At 43.7% G+C, this 24625-nt stretch overlaps 1 protein-coding gene across 2 annotated transcripts in view; it reads right to left on the reverse strand.

Moving 5' to 3' along the window:
- The window catches only part of ZNF704 (zinc finger protein 704), a 103687-nt gene continuing 88549 nt past the window's right edge, over nucleotides 9488–24625 (reverse strand). Inside the window, exons 9-10 of one of the 2 annotated variants that reach the window (XR_002434743.1) lie at nucleotides 23231–24566; nucleotides 9488–12558 (exon numbers count right to left, since the gene is read on the reverse strand). Coding sequence is in view for 1 of the 2 variants with exons in the window: in XM_021385430.1 (XP_021241105.1) it covers nucleotides 24455–24566 (112 nt within the window). In the remaining variant the exon portion in view is untranslated. Of the gene's footprint in view, nucleotides 24567–24625 lie in introns of both variants that reach the window. The other variant, XM_021385430.1, reaches the window with a different exon arrangement.

Raw genomic sequence — 24625 nt, forward strand, 5'->3', positions numbered from 1 at the left:
TTTTTTTTCCTAGAAAAACAAGCTTCTTAATAGTTCTGTTTTCCTAGAATAAAAGTGTTTTACTCGAAATTTCAAAGCAACTGTAAACCTCAGTAGATTTGACAATTAACCTATTACTTAAGGACCTTAATGTAGTTTACGGCTACTCAGACCCAACTCTTCCAAGTTTTGATCAGAAAAGAAAGCATTCAAACGCTTACTAAACAGGATTATATTAAACTGGATCAATCCTTACCATAATTTTCCTAGACAGAAGTGTCACCTCCAGCTTGGCCTACACCTCCACTAAGCAAGTTCTTGCTATCTGCAGTACAAGCGGAAGAACCGTTCTGTTGTGCAAGAAGGAAATCAGCAGAGCCACAAGTTCTGCACTCAGAATAAAACTGAAGTCTCAGAAGAGGAGTTGAAGTTGTTGGACCACATTCAGAAGTTCCAAGAAGCCAGTCTGGTTTGAAATAGACCAAATGGCAGGGAAGTGTTAGTGTGGAATTGAAACAGAAGTCCTCAATACTGCAGCTTTCACAGTGTAAGAACTCTGTATTTTTATCTAACTGCTGACTATACCTCAGTCAGAGGTACCTCTTCTTTAATATTTCTGTCTTTGTCTATGCCTTCAGGCAGCTGCACTGAATTTCCTAGTGACGCCTGCAGTTCTGACCCCTACAATGAGAGTCTAATAATTCTTCCCATCTGTCTGGATGAAGAGCTGTGGTAACCAAGTGTTTCCTCTGAAGTACAATGTGCATCCTTCTCCCCCTTCTTCATAGCTGTGTGCTGACACAGCATTGGAAGTCTTTGGGTGAACAGTACGCACTGCAGAATCTCCTTTTGGAGTCTGGGGATTGTAGTTGCCAGCACTCTCTCCCCTTCCCTAAGAAGTAACCTGGAGTAAGTGGGAGGTTGCACAGCCCCATCCTCTCACCAGCTTGCACTTTGGATAATTACACCCTGCTTGCTTCTATCCCCTTTGCGCAGTGTGCCATTCACTTCCCGCCAGAGCCATGCAGTTTGCTGACTGGTTAAGATAAATGTCACCAACCAGATGGTGGAAAAACAATATTTTTGTGCACCTGAAATGTTCTTAATTCCTTCTAGATTACATATAGGTAATGGGCATCTGAGAAAAAAAAAAAGAATGCGAACAAACTGAACACAGCCTTGAGTCTCTAGGCTATGAAGAAGAGAAGCCCCTGCATCTGTTACTGAAATTTGATTCTTGATGAAACACACACCACACAGGCTCCAGATCACACCTTAAGATCAGAAGAGAAAACATCAAAACGCCAGACAGAGCTCAGTCTATCTCATGGCTCACTTCTCTCCCTTTAGGATAGAGTACACTGCGATCAGGGAATCAGAGTCCAGTTTATCCTAAGAGATGAAGCCGGAGGGATTTCCTTGCACACCACAGCTCTGGGCTCCTGGCAGCAGGAGGCTGCTGTGAGGCTGTGACAGCCCAGGCAACCTGAGCTGCTGGGCAGCCTGCGAGAGCCCTTCTGCTCTGTATTGCTCACACCGGGAGGCAGAACAGATCCCCAGAGCCCAGATCTCACGGGAGCGGCATCAGAAGTTACCCCTTGCGTATCTCCCTCCGTGAGGGTCAGACACATCACCACAGTGCTCAAAAATATACTTGCGTGGATATTTCCTCGGGGCTCTATGCATTCAAGCTACAGCCCCGTAAACCCATCCACAACCCATTCACAATGACTTGTTCACGTTATGAGCTAGCATATACTTCTCACCATCTACTAAGATGGGCAGTGCCAGTGTTCATTCAATACTAACTCATACGAAATGAGTATTTCTCTCCTAAACCCTAGGAAGAAAGAGCACCGCTACCCAAAATTAAGCAAAAATAAAAGTCTACTACTTTGTTGCTCCTCGTAGACCTTAGGAGACTTGAATCACCAAAACCTGTCCCCTCTCTCCCTTAGTGGTCTCTGAGGCGGGCACCCAGCCCCATGAGTCAGGTTGTGTCAGCTGTGCCCAGCTGTGCTGCCCACAGGGCCAGCTGCCCTTAAAGCACCTCCACAGTCTGTTATGTATTTCCTTCACATTGTGTTCTCCAACACTTGTGACCATTTGTTGGCTCGCTGATGGTAATACTCCAGGAACTCCTATCAGATATATTTATTATCAAGGTTGTAATGTTTTGGGAAGGCACAGTCTGGCTTAAGTTCAAAGGAGGACCACAAGAATGGAAAATAAGCCCTGAGGGTGATTATTTCAGGAGCCTGAGTAATGCACCTTACTAAAGAGGTGGTTGAAAAAGGCAGCTTGGTGAGTGGGTGGTGAGACTCACAGCTGCAAAAGGTGCTGTAGCACAGAGCTCCTCAGTTCTGCAGAGCAAGCTCATTTCTTGCTATTGATGTGAGACCCTCCAGCAATATGTAGATGGGATACATTTCTGAGGGGATAAGGTAACTGATCACCAGGGCAGAGTGTGGGAACATCAGGAAACTTACCATTGTTTGAGGTTTTAAGAAGAGAAGGGAGCTGTGCTGCTTCATCAGAGGCACGACGATGTGCAGAGAACAGGACTTGTGAAGGACGCGAGGCAGAAGGATCTTGGGGTCACTGTTTTAAATCAATAACATACGTAAATCCCTGTTCCTGCAACACTGTCTGTGAAGGTTAGCAGAGGAAAGACATGTTCAAATCATAGCGTGACCTAAGAATATTAGAAAATGAGGTGCTGCAACTTGTGTTACTATTAGTGGATTTACTTGGATGCAGAACAACACACACAAGAAACAACTGTGGGCCCTTTTAACCCTAGAGAGACAATGCAGCCTATGCCAGAGCATAAAGCAAGAAATCTAAATAAGTTTTGACATTCCAGCCTCTGCAGATCCTTTGTTCAGTCATTACTGGTACAAAACTGACACAAAGGAAAGAAAAATGAAATCACCTGTTCCTCTTTATGAATCTTGAACAGCTCTCATCTTCACAAGAAAGGTGACAGAAGAGACAGGACAGTAGAAGGCACAGATGTGATTTTGTAACTGTGGATGAGGAAGCAGGGCTCACCTCCTTTTTAAAAGCAATAGCTCCAACACTGTTAGCTGGAGGCTGTCAAGGGGTCAGGAGATAGAGTATTTAGGGAATCTGAAGGGAACTGATGCTGCGGAGGACACAAAGCTGGTTGTTCTTAGCGCTTAAGGAAAACAAAAGCTTGCTTTGTTCTGGAAGATTTGTTGCCTTGTGGAAGATTTGTGGAGGCCATGATGAGAGTTTTAGTTGGAGTGCTCTCCTTACTCCTTTCTGTGGCTCCTCTCCATGGCTCTTTTTGTCCTGAGCTGTTGGGATGCTTATTGTTTGACAGGAACTCAGCTTCTGCAAAGAAGGTAAAGAAGAAATTTTCCATCAGTTTGCACTGAGGGGTCTAATAAGATCTTCCTCTCTATAGTTCATGTTCTTTTATTGTATGAAGGTATAATTATAACTTCTGTCTAAAAATCAAATGATGATTTTAGTTGGAACTCTCAATTTATAACATTTTTACTGGGGGCTGTGTCTACCCTGAAAGTGATAATCGGAAAGGGTTTCGAGAAAGACGTGCACCTCTGCCTAGACTTCGCAAACTTAAACTGGAGACACATAGGGGAAAGTGGCAGGAAAAAATAAATGTCTTTACATATATATGCACCAGTCACACAATCAGTCATATGGCGCTGCACTGGATCAAAGAGGAAGAGCCTAGTGTGAGATTAAAGGGGGGATAATTGCAGGCAACCGGAAAGTTTTATAGTAGAGGTGATAATAATATACAGCAGAAGTAGGAAACTGCAAGGAACAGAAACGAGGATAAAATGCAAATAAAAGAGATCCTTTGATCCTTCTAGCTTTCTCCCTCTATTACAGAATTATTTTATCACCTGCTTACTTCATTTCCCTTCCACTTTCATCTTGCTTTCCTCTGATAACTTCCTAGTTCCTCTATCCTGATGCAACAGCAGGTTTACCACCCTGCACATGGCTCGTAGCAGTACTGTGCAGGATGCATCTTTGTGGAGGGCTGACCCTAAATATGAAACATCTTCACTCAGAGGTTGCACTTCTCATTTTGGAAAGCATCAGAGCTGGTGGAGGGGGGAGCTCTGAAAATCACCCCTCACAGCAAGGCACATCGTGTATGTTCAGCCTGAAATGCCAGAACTGCTGCCCACCATGCTGGGTGAGAACATAAACCTTTAGAAGAAAGAAAACCCAAGAAAGAAGGAGCCTGGGAATAGAGCCCAGGAGTGGGATTTTCAGAGTATTTTTGGAAATTTCTGATTTTTACCAAAGCCAAGGAAGTAAAAACCATTTCCCTTTCTCCCTCCGTTCCTTACTCTGTATCCTCTTTGCTTTCCCAGGTCAAGAGGTCTGTGAGCAGAAGGAAGGAACCCTGCCCTTTCTGCAGAGGACATCATTTGAGTCTTCTAACAGAAATCCCAGAAATACAGTCTTGAGCACTGCAAGAAGCCTACTAGGTCCCAGCTAAAAGCTCAGGCTCAGTGTGGTTATGTGAGTCACCACTTCACTGACTGCATACCTCCAGCTTGACAGGAAATAATGGCAGTGGTACTAGTACACAGCACAGTAAGAAGCCTGCAAGGAACAGAACAGAGGAGAAAAACAAGGAGGGGTGAAAAGAAGAGCCAGTTTCTGCTCTAATATGACTAGAAGCTTTGTTGATGTCCTGGAAAGGGCTAAAAAGCATTCTGTTTGTCTGGCAGCGATAGCTGGGGGTGGCTTGCTCTCTGCTCCTTCTGGGGTGAGATTTCAGCTTTAGCTTGAAGGACTCCCATGTTTGTGTTTGCAGTTCCAGCTCCGTGGGAAGATGAAGACATCTCTGGTGTGCTCCCATTTCTTAGGGTGCCCTGGAAGGATGGCTGTGTAGGCAGTGCTCTTCCTGATGCTGCTAAAAGCAAGGCTGCGGGAGGGAATTTGGTTTGGCTTCTGTAGTGGAATTCCAAACACCTTTATGCTGAATGCTTGCATGGGTAATGGTGAATCTTGCAGCTTTGGGGGCTGGGGAAGTCCTGCACCAGCTGAGGGGTGCGGGGTGGCAGGATGCAGGGCCAGGTGTGTCTGTAGAGCAGGAGGCAGGGATGGAGGGACTGCAGTCAGAATCACAACATGACACTGTGCCTACAGCAGCTGAGGTTGAGAGAGGGGTAAAACTGCAATCAACTCTGTTCTGCTCCTCATGGCTCCTGAGCTTTGACAGCTCACTCCTGGTGAAGCTGGTAGCAGCTGCACTGTGACCTGAAACTGGCTCACCACCGAGGGACTTAAAGAACAGTATCTGGGTTTTCACTTGTCGACCAACTTGCTGGTCCTCTGGGGCCTAAGCAAAGTGGATGAAATATTTTGGGTGATACAGACAAGTGCTTGGAGGAGGGGTAAATCTGTGCCTTGCGCAGAACAAGGTAGCTCAATATTAGTGACCAAAGGACACAGGTATGTCTCTGACTGCAGTGATCTGGGAGGAGACTGCTGCAGCAGCAGTTGCTGCTGTTTTTGTCAGGAATTTCGCTAAATTCTTCCCCAAATTTAAGAACTGTCCGATAGACTAGTCATGTTTTAGTGATGTGTAAGATGCTGAGCCAGCAGAGTGCCTGGATGGACAAGAAAGACCAATGGCATCCTGGCTTGAATCAGCAATAACACAGCTGGCAGAACCAGGGAGGTGATTGACACTGGTGAAGCTGCACCTCGAGTACTGTGTTCAGTTTTGGGCCCCTCACTACAAGAAAGACAGTGAGGCCCGGGAGCGTGTCCAGAGAAGAACGATGAAGCTGTGAATGGTCTGGAGCACAAGTCTTATTGGGAGCAGCTGAGCCAACTGTGGTTCAGTCTGAAGAACAAGAGGCTCAGGGGAGCCTCTAATGCTCCCTACAACTCCCTGAAAGGAGGTAGGGATTGGCCTCTTCTCCCACGTGACAGTGATAGGACAAGAGATAATGACTTTAAGTTGCACCAGGGGAGGTTTGGGTTGGATATTCAGAAAAATTTCTTCTCAGAGAGGGTGGTAATGCACTGGAATGGGCTGCCCAGGGAGGTGGTGGAGTCATCGTCCCTGGTGGAACACAAGAAACATGGAGATGCGGCACTGAGGGATATATTTTAGTGGTGTGTTGGGGATGGGTTGGTGGTTGGACTAGATGATCCTGGAGATCTTTTCCAAACTTAACCACTGTATAATTCTGTGTAGGATTTTGCATGCTCAGGAGTTAAAAACGAAAATGAAAAGGGCAGGGGGAGGCTCTCGGGGATGTGCCTCCCACGCTCCCAGGGCTCCCAACCCGCCGCTATCCCGCCAGCCTCGCCGTCCCGCTGCCTTTTGCCAATTGCAGCTTCTCTGCAGGCCACAGGAGGTCAGCACTTGACAAGTTTGCAGTTGCCGTGATCGGGCCTCAAGTTCTGACGGGAGCGGAACGCGCAGTTCCCACCTGCGGCAGTGAGACTGGCAGGCATTCAGCGGCATTCAGCAGCAGCCTTGGCCTGCTTGTATCTTTAATCTCATCTCTGCTGAAAATGGTTGGTTTCTAGTTATTTTTCCTTTTTTTATGTGTTCTCATTTTCGAAAGGAATTTTGGGAAACTGGTTTCTAAACCAAGTTTATTTTGATGGATCGGTGACTTGCAGTCAGATTTAGACACCTCAAGCTATGCTGTAGCTTGGTTAATAACAAGCTTGGTAGTTTAACCCAAGCCTTGGTAGTGGTTCATCCACCCTTTTCCCCTGTCCTGTCTGTAAGGTTGGTTTTCTTGTTGTTTGATTGATTTCCTTTTAACAGCTTAGCAAGCAAATAAATAAATACTTAATAAAGTCTTTCTTCAGAGCGGGACACCATACTATCTATAGTGACGACAGGGCAAAGCTAAGACATTTGCCTTGCCTTAAAACTGATGCGTTTGAAAACTCTTCTTTCCCAATGATTGTAAGGGGGGAAAATAGTAGATTTTACCTGTTTATGGTGGTAACATCTGGAAGCTGTAATACAGGAAGGTGCAAATTATTTCTGTCTCCTTTCCAAAGCTAAATTTACAACTAAAATCTTAATGTAGTGTTTACTTTTTGTTAGTTAAAAGAAGCACAGCATTTGTGAGAAACACTCAGAAATCAGCAATTTGCAGTCAGGCAAAGATCTTTGTGGAGCAGCAAAGTTTAGTCATTATTGCAATAATGGGTGCAAGCCCCTTGTGACAAGGGAGAAGTTGCATGCCTTGACAGTGAAATCCATACCAAGATATGCCCTGTCTCCGACGCATGTGACATCTCTCCTGGCACTCCTTGGCTGAGCATCTCAGGCTGACAACCTACCCAACGCAGTTGCTACGGTACACTCCTTATAAGGTCTATCACCCACCTGTTGTTTTTCATTTTTCTAAGGGGGACAGGAGGACAATGTATACTAGGCCCACCTGCGGTTCCCCATTCATCAAGGGGGACAGGAGGACAAGGTATACCAGGCTCTCCCTACCCCACCTATCCGTCTCAGCTAGTGCTGGTATCTACCCACCTGGTCAGAATGTTCTGAAAAACAAAATACTTGGCATAGTCACTCTACCCTGTACTAGGCTCTGCCTCAACAGCTCTTTGTGAAAAACAACCCCTGCAGCCATTTTGTAAGGGAGTTTAGTAAAGGCCTATACCTTAGTGCTAGGAGTTTTCTACTGCAAACACACAATCTCTCACAGTTTAGGCTTCAAACTAATAAGGCCAAATTTATAACTGAAATATTTTCCTTGGCACCATAAGAAAGAGTGGGTGGGAGGGGAAGAAAAAAGTTGGCAGCTTAAGCAGATAAAATAGAAAATAATGCATTCAATTAAGGGGAACCAAATACTACTGTTCCTGAAGTAGCACTTTCATTGCTAAAATGTGGTTTTCACTTCAGCAAGTTCCTATAAGGACCTCACAGAAGAAGCAAGACCATAACATAATGATTTTGTAACTCCACATTTGGAGAACAGGTCTCGAAGGCACTGGTGTAGAAAAAAATAGTAGTAACATTTGAAATATAAAATGCACAGAATACTTCAAGAAAAACTGTTTTCTTGCAGCCAAGAGTATTTGAAACCCAAATTTGATTTTAAGGAATTACTTTAGATAAAAGAAATGAATTCAAAGGAAGCTATTGATGCATGCAGAGAAGGGATTGTTCTGGCTCAACATTTTCTAAAGCACGTGAAGGTATGAAATATTTCTAAACCAAATACGTGTGAGGTAGTCACTTCTTAAAGCTGTCCAGAATTAGCTCAAAAAGGGCCACAGCTTGTGGGGAAGTGGAGAGGAGAGAGTGAAGGCATTCAACCCTACATTAAACTGAAATAGCTTTTCTTTAATGCTTTTGCTTTGTACAAAATTACATAGCATGCCATTTGCATAAAGCTAGCTGCAGTGGTCAGTGTGCCCGCCGTCAGAAACATCAATCACAGCAGAGATTATTATCTCTTAGAGTGGCATTTAATTAGTGGGATTTAATCTGAAATACCACTAAACACTTCCCTGCTAATTATGTCTTCAAAATCCTTTTTATTTCCGGAGGAGTCAGCTGTAGAATCACCAAGCCATGGGTGTCCCCTGCAGCAGGTTGGACAGCTCTGGGTACCTGCGTGGCCAGAGGCATCTCCAAAGGACAGCTCCAGCAGAAGCCCCCAAGAAGCAGCTCTGCCAGCAGCTCAGGAAGGGCTGTTCAGACTAACCCGACTGGCAGTGGTGGGCAGCAGGGTGGGGGCCCTTCACCGAGCTGTTCTGACTGCCTTGGAGAACGGGGGAGCTCAGAGATCTTCCTTACTAGAGACGGACAACTGCTCCTCCATGTGTGTGGTGAGGTGTTGCTGGAAGGGAGAAAAATATGAACCAAAGAGTGATTAAGCCACTCATTAAATTTAATAGCCCTGCTAGTTATGTTGGAGTTGGCTTTGCAGCAGAGGGAGGAAATGCATTAGGAAAATGTAAATATGACCTAACAAAGCTAGAAGGGGAGTCGAGAGTTTGGAAAGAAACAATTTACACCCTTTTTTGGGAACGTGTCTCCAGCTTGCAAGTTGGAAGCAGTAGCTTCATTAGCTTTGCCATGAGAAGGAAGGCTTATCCTGAAGCTTTGGCTGCCAGGAGTGTTCCTTGGTGTATGCAGGGAGGCTATGCCCCCACTGTTAGGCAAGGACAGAGCAGGAAAAAGTGCTCATAGCGTAGTACATCAGGAGGACCAGTTCTATAGCATAAGCCCAGAAGTGCAAAGAGTAGTTACCTGCTGAAGGCTGAACTTAACAGCGGGCCCAAACTTCTAAGCTGAAGTCCACATTCCTATCCTGCATGTCTTAGATCATGCTCTGGTGTATTGCTATCTGTCTTCTGACTGAAGGGAGGGGAGTCAGTCCTGTTTGTAACAAAGTGAATGCAAAGGCCGTCATGGACTTGAGTTGGCCCTTGGTTGATACGCTGGTGTTCATGGCTGTGAAAGAACTGAATTCACATCATAAACAAGTTGCAAAAGTTATACATATGGGTTTTATTACATGAATAACGTGACATACTCCTCAGTAGTAGGTTACAAGTGCATTTAATTAATGTTTTGTGGATGTCATAACAGTCGGAATATTTCAGCTGAACAGTCAGTATTTGGCTGAAGTCAAGCCAGTGCAATTCATGACATAACCATAAACAGGAAATTACAGATCTACAATGAGGTTAGACTAGATAGATAGCAACAGCATATTTATTGTCACATCAAAGCGTTACAAAGTATGAAAGCCCAATATTTCAACTATCTCTAAAATGGTATTTGTACAAACCTGTTGTAAATACCTAGACGTAAGGATTCATCGCATCGGTAATGCATCACGTCTTTCTCTATTTTTGGAAGTTATTTCAATATCCAAAACTATCTGGGGCAACGAGAAGAAATGTAAACATCTGATGGTCCTTTGAAAGTCCATTCTGAGAAAATACATTGTGTGCCACAGGAAAAGTGCATCCTAACTGGTGTGTCTGCTATGGCCAGTTCCACTCTCAGATTCACATAGCACCACGGATTTATCCATTTCTGCAGTAAAAAGTTAGAAAATCTTTGTATTGACTCAGAAAAGAGAAAACAAATTCAAAAGGTTTTTTCTTCTTCTTTCTTTAGAGGAACAGCAGTTAAATAAAAAACCCACCCAACGTTTAAACAGTTACCTCTTATGTACAAAGGAACCAAGAGCTAGCAAAGCGCATAGCCAGTGAACAGTCTTTATTATTATTTTTTCTTCAGGTTCGTGTACCTGAACATAGGAATTTATTTACAGATGGACAGCTGTCCACAGAAGTAATAATCAGAATGCTTCTATTTGGCTAAAAGTCGTATAAAAAAACACGCTTTTTTTTTTTTTTTTCAAATACTTTCCAAATATATATATATATATATTAAAAGTATTCAGTATTTCCATTAGTGCCGGAGTTGGAAGCTCTTTCTCATTTAGAAAGTTACCTCTGTGATCTTAAGTGACGCCAAAGCCCGAGCGCTGCGGTCAGAGCTCTGAGCTGAGGGTGCAGCCGGAGCCACAGCAGACCCGCAGGACAGTGCGGCGTGCAGAGAGATGCGGCAGTGTCCTTCTGTTGCTGTTACAGGCCACGTCCTGCTAGGAGGATGTGGCAGCTCCAGAGAGCCCCCGCAGCACACCGAGCACCCCACGGCTCTGCAGGCCCCTCCCGGGGGCAGGTCCTCTGCTGGTGAACACGCTCACAGCCATGGGAGCTGTGCCCGCTGAGAACCTGCGGAGACCTGGCCTCGAGCATTTTCATCATCTCAGTGGGTTCTCTGCATCACCTCGCAGGGGCCCTGGTAAGGAATATGCTTTTCTATTAAGCACTGCATTTACTTATTTTTTTTAAAGAAGGACGGTGGTTAGACCAAACCAAACCAAAATCCAAAAGTCCTGGAAACATTTTGTATGCAAACAGGCAGCTGGGATGGTCAGGTAGCTCAGTAAATGGGGAAGCATCATTTCCATGCTAATTCTTGTAAAGAATATAAAATGAAGGGCCTCGGCCCATCAAATACAAATACATACTGCAAAAATATTTCTCAGTCAAGCATAACCTAAATGAGTGCACATCTCTGGATAGATAAAAATACCAATGCTGCCATACTAGTATCAAATATTTGAATAGGTTGCATAATAAAGAGAGAAAGATTTGATTTAGTCCACGCTTGCTTTACTTTAAAGCAAGGATCCTTTTATATATTTTTATTTATTTATTTATTTATTTTTGGTCTTTCTTCCTGCAAGATAAACCATACGAAACACACTTAATTCACTGACCAGACCGGGCTGATGAATATTACAGCAACAACCTGAAATGTCAATAACAACATTGCATGCAGCGCCTTTTTCCTTCATTTTATTACGTCAGCTACCAGAACAAGACCTCCATTTTTCACCTCTCCTAATTCCTTCTAGCAGGGATGCGCTCGGACCAGGGCCTGGCCCTTCCTCTCCTGAAGCCCGCCAGCGCTCACTATGAAGGATTGCGTGCTGTGAGCGTTGCCAGCTGACCGCAGCCAGAGAAGGCTCCTGGGTGGAGAGGTAAGGACAGACCTGGGGCTGTGGTGGCCGAAAGGGCTCTCACAAGGGGACAGCGGGGGCTGTAAACCCAGTCTGCAGTGGCCTCCTTGGCATAGCTTCTTCTAGCACTGCTGCAAACTCCCACTGACCCCATGTGAGGCAGCAGCTGCTGGTCCCACTCTGCTGCCTGGCTGTGGAAGAGGTGCTGGAGTTGGAGCAGCAGCCGTAGCCCTCTGCTCAACCACACATCTTGCCTCTGCAACGCACAGAAGCAAGACAGGAGAGAAGGATGTGCTAAAAAAGATGGGAGCACCTTCATCTCCTGGAGTTTGGGAGTTACTAACGTAGAGGAAAAGGCTGGATTTTAACCACTTAGAGATGCGACTTGCAGCTGGATGAAAATGCATAGTTTATACATATACATTCGTTTACATAGATCAAAGGAAGTCTCTTTGCTGTGTAGTTTAATCACCACCTGCCTTCAACAGAAACGCGATCTGACAAAGCTACAGGAGGGCAATTAAGCACACGTCTTACAGGTTGATGGGAACTCAGTGGTGTTTCCCAAATAAAGCTGTTTCTTTTTCTTGCTGCCTTATTTTGAGATGCTTTTAAGTCATTTTTCATTCAAAGATTGCTGTTTCTTCAAAAAATGTGTAACGTAACTGGGGGTTGTGAGAGATGTCAGTTCGACTCTGCCCATCTGAGCATGAGTGTGCCCTGCTCTGAGGTTCGTGAGCAAACAAACAAGCAAGCAGACCAACAGAAATCTGTTTGTAAGTACAGCAATGAACTAGATTAAAAAGCGCTTCCTTTAAAACACTGAAATTCCCGGTCAGTAGCAAGTAGTGCTTTGATGCTTTTTTTTGGCAATAGCTAATATTTTGAAAACTCTACGAATTTGCTCACAGCTTTGATTTCACGCTTTGGAACCGAGCTGCTTCCCGTGAGGAATGTCTGTCGTCCTGAGCATCCCTGAACACACAACAGCGATAGAATGGGTGGGATGGACCTGAAAACAAGCAGGAAACCTGGGCTTAAATGATCTCTTTTAATCTTGTTTGCCATTTCTCCTTTTCCCTCTTCTTTTTTTTTCTTTAAGAAGAAAAATAGCTTTTTCACTAAATCGGAGTGATGTGCAACAGAACATCATTTTAACAAAGATTTTTACTAATCAGAACGTTCTAAAAATAGTTAATGACTTTGTTCATGATTCCTCACATTCATGTTTCTTCATGCTCTTAGTTTTTACTTTAGGAAAAAGTTATGAGATGACTTAGATTCTTATTTGAACAGATCGTCCAGTCAGGAATGGAAAAGCAAGACCATTTTTTTTTCCATACAAATATTGAGTTCCAAAAGTGCAGGAGGATGAGATTTCTTCTTTCTAAAACCCAGTGACCAGAAACAAACTATTCATTTCCTGAATTATTCAAATAATTTGAGAAGAAATTATTACTTTTCTCTCTTAGAAATTACTCTGTCAAATTCAGGTTTAGTGCATTAAACTCAGGAGCCACTGCTTAGCAAACTAAATACTTTCAGTAGTTTTCCTTAGTGTTTCAAGTGAAAGCACATGCTTTTTAACATTTAAACTCAGTTACTTTCATAGATTTTTAAGGTATTAATATGCACTGTGCTAATTTCACAGATGTTTTTAATTTAAGGAAAATATTTGAAACATTTGGAGTGTCATCACTTGTACTAAGGATGACTGCCTACGTATCTGAAGTCTGTTGGAAGTGCTCTTGATTCAGCATGCAAAATCAACTCAGATGTGGACCCAAAGACTTTAAATCCTTTTTTTCATAGAAAGGAACAGCAAAATTCCTAGAGTCATTTTGGAGGGCCTGAGTCTGTACATTTTTCACCTAAGTCCTGTAGCAATGCAAAGGCATTTGGATGAGTTATGGCTGGGCTCCTATGATTTCTGCACTTCCCTCCTGCCGCCAATGCAACAAGAAGACAGGGAGGGAGATACCAGAGGTCTTCATGGTGGCATTTTGCTGCTCTGGGGGGGGTTCAGCTTAAGAAACAGCGTTTGCTTGCTGATGTTTAGCCACGTACAAGTGGCCGGCAGTGGAAGCACCTCACCTACATCCGCGCCAGTGCCTCAGATATTGGCAGGATCAAATGAGATTGCCAGTATCAGCTACTTGCAAAAGTCTCCCCTCTCTTTTCAACTTTCCTTCGAACACATGCAAGAACATAGAAAGCAGCTGGGCAGCAGAGCGTGTGCTGCCTGAAGAACCACCATCCATCAGAGTCCCTTGGCCCTGCCCATCTTTTGTAGGTGAAGCTGAGGCTTGGTGAAAGAATGGCGAGATGCTGCATTTGTAACTCAAGCTGGGACTGTCTTCACACCATGAGGCTGAGCCGTTCACTTCTGCTGGCACCTATGGATGGAGAAATGAGAAAGCAGAGTGTCTGAAGCCTCTGAAGAGGGCCAGGGACTCTGCTGCATGGCTGACAAGGAGCTTTTGCAGGGATTTCCATCTCCCACTGAAGACTGAGAGCCTGCGTGTACAGCTAGGGAGAGTGCTTTGCCATTCTTCCTAGGACGGGGCATCACAGCCCCTCGTCCCCTTCACCGCTCAACTCTGCAGGCTGGGCGCTGCAGGCCTACACAGCACCTGCTGTGATTTGGAAAAAACACAATTTGGACAAAGTATAAATGTCTTTATTTTTCAGTATACTCCACAAAATTTCAAGGGATTACGTGCAGGGGCAGAGAAATTGATTTTCATTTAAAGCAATGAAACGGGCATCTAAAAATTCTTATATTAACCTACATGTGGACAGTGCTAGGGTCCCTTGCTTGACACCAAAATGAGGGGGAAGACGAGTTCATTAGCGCACTTACTTAGGAACAAGAAGATTGTCTTTAGGACACTGGTTCCCCAGGTTGGAGGGGATAAAACCAGAAAAAAACAAATGGAAACAGCATTGGCTTCTGATGGTAGGCTGGTCATACTCGCGTGAGTGCAGCCCCACGGAGCCAAGGGCCATCGCAGGCTCATATCAATTGAACTAATACAAGTCTTTTATATGAGCGAATCCAATGGCTTGAGCTGGATCTCCTGTTTATTCATACTGCATTTATTCACTCCAATGGATACTCATGTTATCCATTAATGTACTGAATTTACTAGTGTATCATTTCAGAGGCTATGATATTTCTCAACACTATCGTTAAAAAGATTTCCAACCTAAATAGTTTATTTGCTACATATTATGGAACTTGCATTTTTATAAAAAATATCTTAGTTTCATGGTTATTTTCTAGGTAAAACTAGAGTAACAACAATTTTATTGTTCTGTTTATCAAAAATAAATGGCCCAACAAGTGACAAATATATAAAGTGCAATGCAGAGCACATTAAAGCTCCACAAAAGTAAATTTACACTGAAGGAGAAAATGCTCTGGTTCTAAAAATAAAGCAGAGAAAGAACTTCAATTTACTTAATACTCTCCAAAACAATACTTGATAGGAATCAAAGGAAAACCAGTGTATGCAGCCAGGTATTTCCCTTTTGTGACTGAAAAGACAAAAGGATGCATGGATACTGTTATCTTATGCAAGCAGCGTGTACAAGAAGTCCTGTATTCATGAACTCTGGGCAACTGGGCTTTTGTTTTTCTGAAGACTCTTAACGTGTGCTAAGTTCACTCCTGTCTTCATCGGAAACACTTTGAAAATATGAAATATAAGTAGCAGTGACTAGGAAGTATAATTGCTTTTTTTTTCACACAGTGTAAATAATCATAGTGCAACTGATGTTCTCTTTCTCCAAGTACATTACGAACCTTTCCCCACCAGGCCCCAGCATTCCCCTCTGCCATCGTACGGACACTGTACTCCAGAGACCGAAAATCTGCAAGAGGAGATGGATCTTTCTATTTAGGAAAGTTCCACTGTCAGGACAAGAAATGTATCCTGGTTCTCTGTGGCCCAGAGATCTACAGAGAGCGAGCGAGCACCTCCCCATCGCACCCACCAGTAAAACTTGCATGGCCTGAAATTACCCCAAATAACATCGGCTTGGCTCCAGGGTGTGCCTGAGGTCAGGGCAGGACTGAGGTCCCCAGAGGTTGCTTTTCATGCCTTGTTAACACCTCCAGTATCTGCTTAGCAAAACCATGCCACACTTAACATGTAGTCTTATGGGCTCATGGGATATAGGATTATTGACACAACTCCTGTTTTTTTCTCTACATCATCATTTTCATATCAAAATCAATCCCCTTTTAATGGTATTCCAGGGGTGCTGAGCAATCACGTGCCAGTGCAGCTGTAGGGTTTGGTGTCCAGGCCCCTGCTGAGCCCACAGCTGAGGCAGGCAAGCCAGGGCCCTGTTACCATGCCTGCCACATGAAATGCAGAGCTACCAACTCATGAAGCAACTCTCTGATACAGCCTTAGGGATTTTACACAGGCCCATGCTTTCAGGAGGAGTCCAAGCCAGCACAACCTGGGATAGACCTCTCTAGGCCCCAGCAAAAAGAAGAAGCTGGCAGCAAGGGCAGGAGCCTGGGTTTGGGCCAACCCAGCCTGCTTTGAAACCGCAGTGCTAGGAGAAACCACAGCAGTCCCATTTCACTCTCTGAAAAGAACACTCATTCCCCTAAAGAGCACTGGGTGACCTCCCATTGGATGGCCCATAGGATGCGACCGGCCTGGCGCGTGCTGCAGCTGCTAGCAGCGAGGCCACGATGGACTGGCAGCCATTCTGGATTCTGCTGGCAGCCATTCTGGATCCCGCTCTGAGAAACCTCCTTCCCAGGCCTGGCAGCACTGGGATGCATGGCACACAGAATACCACGTGCTTAGCAGCTCTTAAATCCACCCCTAAATGACACATCCAACCTATGGCCGCTCTGCTATCACTGGGAACCCACCAAGGCCTTCTAGCAGCAGTGCATACATCTCTAGGTACATATCTACCCCTCTCCCAAAGCCTGAGTGCATGTTCCTCATTTCAAGCACTCCGAATGGGACATGCACAGCTCCACATTCCCAGTGCCCGAGGGAACAATCACACGGAGGAAAATCCAGTGCCTTTGCTCTACAGCTGCCACCCGCAGGAGCAGCCCTGGTCATTGATGTTATTCACAGGGCTAATGGCAGCACTCCTGAGAAAAAACGGAATGCGTCAAGCTCAGCTCCTTACTGTGCATTTTGCTCTTAATTGTGCAACAAGACATCTTATCAGGCTTGTAAATGAAATAAGAGAGACCTCTGTAACCGACTGCTTTGGACTCATGCAAACTGCAGGATGAAACACGTGGTGTGGGACCGTGGCAACAGGCAGGGTTTGTGCAGGCACCACAAGGTGCTCTACTTAGAACAACGCCTTCTGCTCTTCGTCTCCTCCTCAGACTAATTAGAAGTAATTCCTGATGAACTTTGCATGACAAGGGAGGGAAAAGTGCCTCTTGGACTTTCATTCTGTGTAAAAATGGTCAGTGCAAAGGTTTCATTAACGCTGTTTGATTTATAGGAGTAGGTCATTCATACAATCTACTTTTTAGTAACAGCTGAAATTTTACTATCTGATCATATTTAGCTTTATACTTCTGAAGAAAAGGTGACACATCTGGGCAAGAAAGATGAGCCAGCAGGATTAAGTACTCTATTACGGCAAGTAAATAAAAACAGGTTGGTTACCAGGGGGCTGGCAGAATCACTTCCTTCCACATAGAAGATGACAGTGCAGCGTTTGGGGCAGAAGGAGAATTTGTACCCAAACCTAAGGGGATGAGGCCCCAGAGGTAACAGCACTCCTGAAGGCAGCATCTGAATGAGGACTGTGCTTTAAGGTTTTCTCTGTGCAACCTTATTCTTGAGCTACTGGCGTCAGCCACATGTAAAAACAGCCAAGACACAAGATTCATTCTACTTTCCTTTCCTGAGCAATTTTGTTTCAGGTCTTCCCTCATGGCTCAAGTCTGCTGCTGACATCCCTCAATCTCAGCTTGTCCTTTGGCCCCTTACTTGAAGGAAGTCAGAAGGAAACAAGAAACTCCTCCTGTTCAGCAGATGGAACTGTTCCAATCTTTCACTAAAAGACAGATTCTGAGAAGATGACAAGAACAGTAAGAAATGGAAAAACAGCAGTATGTCCTTATTTAACAGCAAAAGCCTAGGATGCACCACACTGGGCACCCTCTATTCTATGGACCTCACAGTGCAGATGCAGAGAAGATATTCTCCTGGAGCGAGGTGAGCAGCCCTCCCATTTGGTCGTTCACATCCTTTCCATAACAGAACCACAAAGTAATCTTTTTGTACATATCCATTTGCTTGATGGACTCGCCATTCCAAACAGCACAAATCATTATCATACAGGAAAATGAAGGAAGAAATCTCTCCCTTTCAAAAGGTATTTCCAAATGAACTCAATTTGAAGCCAAGTATTGCTAGTTTAGGAATATCTTCACAATCAGAATACTAATAAATAAAGCCCAATATGCAAGAAACAAAGCAAAATTTACTCAGAAGAAGGCATTTTCTTGACATTACTGCAAATTTCAGACTAAATTCAGGTTAACCTATTTTTGTAACCAAGGGTAGGATTTTTTTTTTCAGTAATCCAAAATGTGCATAGCTTTGTAAAGGTGTTTAACCTACTTCTGCCACAGAAGACAACATACCACCATGCTATATAATTTACAGCTTCCCCTCTTTCTTCTGGTTCTTCTGAAATCCCAAATTCTGTTTCACAACTTACAATAAATGGTTATAAAATCATACCAACACAATACTTTCAGAGAAGTACTAAGATCCCAGTGCTATAGAAGCTAGTTTTACAAGAGTGCACGTTTGGCAGTGATGTACCCACACACCACTTGTTTCCACAGTTTAGCCCTTCATAAGTATTGCACCTTGCTAATAAGGCTACTATTTTCTTTGCAGTAAAAGTACTGAGCTCTTTAGCACTAGAAAATTGCACATCATCATCATTTCTGGGGACATCATCATTTGTGGCTTAAAAGCACATTATCTTAGTGTTTCACATGAACTTCCTTATTTCCTTATGTCCTCAGAGCCCTGTGCCTCCAGGAGCGTTGCGTGCGCCATAGGTGGGGCAACACTCTGATGCAGCTCACCCACTTCTTCCTGATGTGCTCAAGTAAGTTCTTCTCCACTTGATGGCAACTAATAGACACCTCTTACCTATCTAAGAAATGCTTTCACATGGTAGAATATACAGGTACAACGTTTCTTCTTTCCCACATTCCCTTTGCAATGCAAAAAACCCTCTGGGGTATCATGTTAGTGTGTTCTTTGTTTTGCTTGTTGAAACAAATTGGTAAGAAGTAGTTCAATTCTAAACAAAGTACGCTTCAATCAAGCAATCATATAAACAAGAACCCTTCATATTTACAGCATGTTCTGAAAATATTTATACAAACGTATACATTTGTACTATATTTAGGTTATGGTTCAAGCTCATTTCCTACATTTTTCTAACAGCTGAAATGTCTGTTTTGTATTTGGAACTTCATAAGCTATAGTGTTAAGTGAGATCGTGTTCACCAATTAGTGCTTCCTTCTAAGTTTAATAATTCAAGTAGTGACATATTGCTCTTTAAATTTGCCTAGAATACAAAAGATATATACATAATAAATTCTCACCCATCTTCCATACAAATAAAACTACATCCTGCCTCTGCAGCCTTCCTATGGTCCCTGAGGAAATCTGTATTAACCGTATCTATTTTTTTGTTAGTGTTCCCAAGGCATTGTGTATAAACAGTTCAGTAACTTCAGTTTATCTGCACATTACACATTGTATGTGAATGGCCGTAGGGAAGAACACAGTAACATAAAGACTCTGAGGTCAAACATAAATTTTTGAACAGGGCTGGTTTTAAATGTAAGTTAGAAAACGTGGCCTCTCCCATTTGGCAAAGATGCTAAAAATGAACATTTAAGCACATCAGAGTTCTCGCCTAGCGAGGAAGTGCATCAAGAATCTGGATTTAATCTTGAAACCCTACCCTGACAGTGCAATACTGTGTACTGTCCACAGTAACTTAAAAGCTGAAATAGTATTTCCACTGCTTAATTAATTCATCTCATGGGCATTTTAGATATCTCCCTTTCACAGCGAAGGAAAAAAATCTTGGTGTTATGTGTTATAAAAGCAGAAAACTGGCTTGTCAATGAATTAATCCATTCCCTCACATTTCAAATGAATTCTTGCGGCTAACATAGGCACAAAAAGGAGCAACAAGGATTTTATTTTGCTTGGTGCCATCAGAAGCAGACCTTGTTCTTGGGTTTTTGCTAATGCTTTACCAGTTATTTTGCTAGCGGTGTCATAAAGCTCCCATGTCCACTAGCCCAAAATCTCACAACGCTGCTTCCCAGCAGCCTCCAGCCAGCTGCCCGCTAACCCCTGCCAGGCGCAGGCTAAACCCAGTGCTCGGTGCAGCTCTCAGCTCTGGTGCCATCACTCATGGGAAGATGCAATAACGTGGAAACAGAAGACGAAGGTGAGACTTCACAAACATATCCTGATCCACGTGTTTTTAAGAAAAGGAGAGCACAGCCCTACAAATGACTTCAATTTAAACAGGAACAAGCCTCTCCTATAGCCTGCTGGATCTCTACCTGTGGCCTGCAATCTTTGCATTTCATGCCTGTGTTCTGATGTGGTTTTTCAACAGATTTACAGAGAAAGGATGAAAGAAATCACGTTGCATTGCCACGCTTACAGCTGTGTCTGACTGCCCTGCATCCTGGGCAGGGCGGCTCCAGCTGCTCCCAGCCCACAGCACTAACAGGAAACCACAGCCTGTCCTGCGGGTCGGGATAAATGAAAACCGCAGTGTTCTGGGGCAAGGAAATCCACGTCTGGGACAAGAGACAGAGCTGGAATCTGCTCTTAAATGCACGTCCTGTGAGAACTTTCTGGGAAAGCTTTGTCTTCCGCCGTCTGCCTGTTTGCTATCTTGGCAAAGGGGAGAAGGAACGAAGAGAGCGATGCAGGTGACAGAATGGTATGAGGAATCCACACCATGGTCAGACAGCTGATGACCACAGCAGGCTGCTGATGTGGGCAAAGCAAGTCGAGGGACTGGCTCTCTGCCCAGCTCAGTCACAGGCAGGCCCTGCGGGTCTGGCTCACGCCATGACCGGTATTGATCGCAAGCAAGTACAGAGCTGCACGCTGCTTTGTGGAAGAGCTTTTGCTCACTTTGCATCTTGTGTAACCTCTTACACTCGTGCAAGGCACTAGAGAATCAGGCACACTGGGGTGGAAACAAATGTTATGAATACGATGACGGGAGTTTGTAATGTCCAAGAGCTGCTATTTCACAGAGGAGCAGATGGAACACAATCACATTTTCAAACTTCATTTCTTAAAATACCTTATTTTCCAGATTTTTTTGTTGGTCGTTAGGGGTGGAATAGACAGGGACATGGGAAGCAGGTTTGTTTAAACAAGAAAACTGAAGAAAAAGATTGGGCAGCTATGCTGCTGAGAGCCACTGGGACACTGATGCGGGCAGCTTCTGTAAGCAGCACCAATGGCAATGCGTGGTCACAGTGCTAACACAGATCCTTCCATCCTTACACCTCAGGGACAGGTCCCGGCTCATGCCATAAGCGCACACATGCCCAAGCACCCACAGCACAGACACTGCACCATGAGCTCTGGCCACTCCTCCCAACTTCTTAGGAAGGTCAGAGATGACAGCTTATAAACTATGAAAGCAGAAATTTTGGGAAACGGTGGGTACCGATGGTGACAAACGGGCAAAGGTTCGAGCCACCCTTCAAGGCAGTTCTTCCTTGGGAAACAAAGAATCTTACTCGTTCTGGAAGGACTGTGCAGAATTCAGACACGAAGCAGGCATCAGCAGACCAGTAACAGAGCGTGAAACAACACTGAAGCGATACATAAAGAAAAGGAAGAAGTTAGTCCAGATGGCGCTGGGTAATGCCGGGACAGGCGTCAATCTGAGCTTGAGGCCCGAAGCTCTGGGGGAAGGCCCCAGGCAGCAGAAGGGCTGTGCCACCCCAGGCCACGAGCAAGATGCGGCACTAGGAATGCCGCAGCCTAAAGATGCAAAACTCATTCAATATAAACTCTGCTGATAGCAGCTGGTGTGAAAATATGGATCGCTTAACTTTGTCCTTTGGCAGGATTTATGGCAGGTGAAGCATTTTCTGGTCTCAGCTTCTCAACAAAAACTCTCTGTCACACCTGATGACTTGCAGCTCTTGTGCCTATATGTAATCCTTATCAAATGTGTACCAGAGGGCGATCTGTGCTGACAACAACACCAATCTTCTGTGCAGAAATCTATGAAGAATCATCTTATTACAATAATTCGTAAAGTGCCCTCAGGAAAGGTGCTCATGATGCCATGACATGAAAACAACATACATTCTAATACATTATTTTTACAAAACCCTCCAAAGCAAACAGGCAAAACACAAAAGGAGGGGCAGAACAAATAGATAAGCAAATACTGAAGGTCTTACAATAGCCAAATTAACTACAAAATGCTTTATAATCACTCTAGCAGTGCTTATAAAAATAGGGGCAAATTGGCAGAAGCATCACTGAAAGACCCAGGTCTTTTAAGTCCAACCACAGTAATATGCAAACAACAAACTCAGTGTCAGAAGATGGAATTTGAGACTACGAATTACCAGAGGCGTTTTACTAAGGAAACCAAAAACAATACAACATGCACAATATTTTGCTGAGAAATAATGATGTTAGGACAGTGGCTATGGATGTCCAATCTCTCTCCTCCCTTTTGAACACAGATCTTATATGTATATACACATACGTATGTGTATGTATAGATAGATATACACATACATACATGCATGTACTGCAGGGTCTATGTTTTTGAGCCTATCTCCCGTTGTTTTTCTAAATGACTTACAGAACACAATAGGCAAATAAGCAAGAAATCGCGTGCACGCAAGCACATCTTGCTGCTTGTGCATGTAAATTACACAATTTGTAAACAACTGCAGAAATAGCATGCTCAAATTATGCATCTGATTGCCCAATTAACTTGTTTAAAAAAAACAAAAAACCCAGATGACATCCTCCAGTAGCTCCTATTATATCCTTCACTTCTCAGTACAGCTTTGCTGAATTCCTAGTGCGTGTTCTCAACGCCTGCGTTGTTCTGTGCTTTCACCCAGGCGTAAGCAGCAGTGCATGCTCAATAAAGCCATCAAGTGAACTTTGGACCAGATTTTAGAAAGCCGTCAGGATAATTAAGAGTCCCTTATCTCAGGGAGGACAAGGCAGATTAGATAATTAACAACAACAACAAAAATCTGGTCTAATTTCAAATGGTATGAAGAAAAAAATCCAGAAACGTTGGGCCTCTGTGCCTCCAGTAAGAAGCAAAGTTCTGCTTTTTTTTTTTTTTTGTCCCCCTTAAGGTGTCTTGCTTTGTTTAACAGACAAGTGTCATTTAACGGTATACATTCATATCATAGTAAATCCTTATTTTATTTCTGCATTGAAATAATGGTCAGTTAATGGTAATTCCATATAAGTTGAAACAGAGCACAGCTTCCCACGTTCAGGTGTATACTTTCTAATGGAGACACTTTAGTACCCAATCTTTCCAAAATCTGCAAGTATAGAAACCCGTTAATTTGTTTATCAAAATGAGTTAAGAAATGGACTTTTACCATACACATGCTGCTCCTTTGCTGTTGTACTTCTTTTTCTGAGATGATGATGTTGTATTTTCTTTACCGTTTTTTTTGCGCAAAATAAATTTTAGCAACTTTAATGTGTAGAAAAAAAATGCTGAGCAAACCATTATCATAACCATCTCTCAAATAAGAGAAAAGGAAGCAAGAGCAGAACTGCCGGCCTGGATCGTATCCCTGAACAGGTACTACATGCAATCCTAGTGGCTGCATTTCCCAGCTCTTTACATGTGCTGGTCCAGCTGTCGCTCCTCCCTACAAACAGGGAGAGTGGTAAGAAGAGCTACCGGACCCCCGTTATATTCTCAGGGATTTCCATCAACCATCACTGCATTTCTTCCCTCCACTTCGGCGGTGACGGTATCTGCTGGTGACTTTCCATTGCTGCTTTTCTTCCTCCAAAGGGGCGAAATCCAATTTGGTACATGAGTTACTCCGTTCCAACCTGCTGGTCTGTGCATGGTTTAAAACCCTTCCAGGAGCAGTTTGTCCTTCTGGAAAATTCTGGCTTTTCTTTTCTCCTAAAAAGAAACAAGCAAAAATCCCAACTCCTTCCCACAGCCCCTTTCCAAAAATATAATATCATCGTGATCATTCGTATCAGGAGAATTATTTAGCAGTCTCCAGTCTTAGTACAGCTTTTGTAGAGTAAACTGTAGCTTATATGACTCTGAAGTGTTTATTAGAAAGCTTTCAAAAAGAGATCTTCGTTTCAGGAAAAGAAAAAATGTCCAGTTTAGCAAATACAGACGCTGGCAGCAAAGAGATTGAAATGGTTAAAAATGACCCTAAGGAGCAAGTAGCTCAGAGAGTTAGCAAGGAATTAACTGTTCCTTTTTTTTATTATTTAAAAAAAACAGAAAAACACTGATAGCTGCTCCGGTGTCAATACTTTGTAAGACAGAATTTTGTTGTGTGTTCTTGGTTTTGCTTTTTATTTGTATTTTTTTTGCTCTATTGCTCCACACAGGTTTTAATTAGTGCTTCTCCTTGGCTACAAGTGCTTCTCTTTGAAATACAAAGCTCTCTTTGTAAAAAAAAAAACAAAACAACAAAAACCGAATCAAAAAACAAACAGTAAAACAGAAACCCCAACACCACATCACTGGAGGCAAACGGGAAGTGACACAGTGCAGGCGTAGCAATCTGGTCCCGTCGTTGTCCTCCCCCATTCCTAAATCCTCTGCATAACTTCACTGTTCAGTCGATGAACCTTTGGCAGGCCTTCTTCCAGCGGCAGGCAGTGCACCACATATCTCTGTTCTCCATCCCATAGACCTTCCGACACTTCTTCCCCTCCCCTCTCGGCTTCCTGTCAGAGAGAAAGGGAAGCTCGTTAACACGACCTTTTTGCACCTTTACCACCCCAGG

This window comes from Numida meleagris, chromosome 2 (genome assembly GCF_002078875.1).
Source record: "Numida meleagris isolate 19003 breed g44 Domestic line chromosome 2, NumMel1.0, whole genome shotgun sequence".
Taxonomy (NCBI): Eukaryota; Metazoa; Chordata; class Aves; order Galliformes; family Numididae; genus Numida; species Numida meleagris.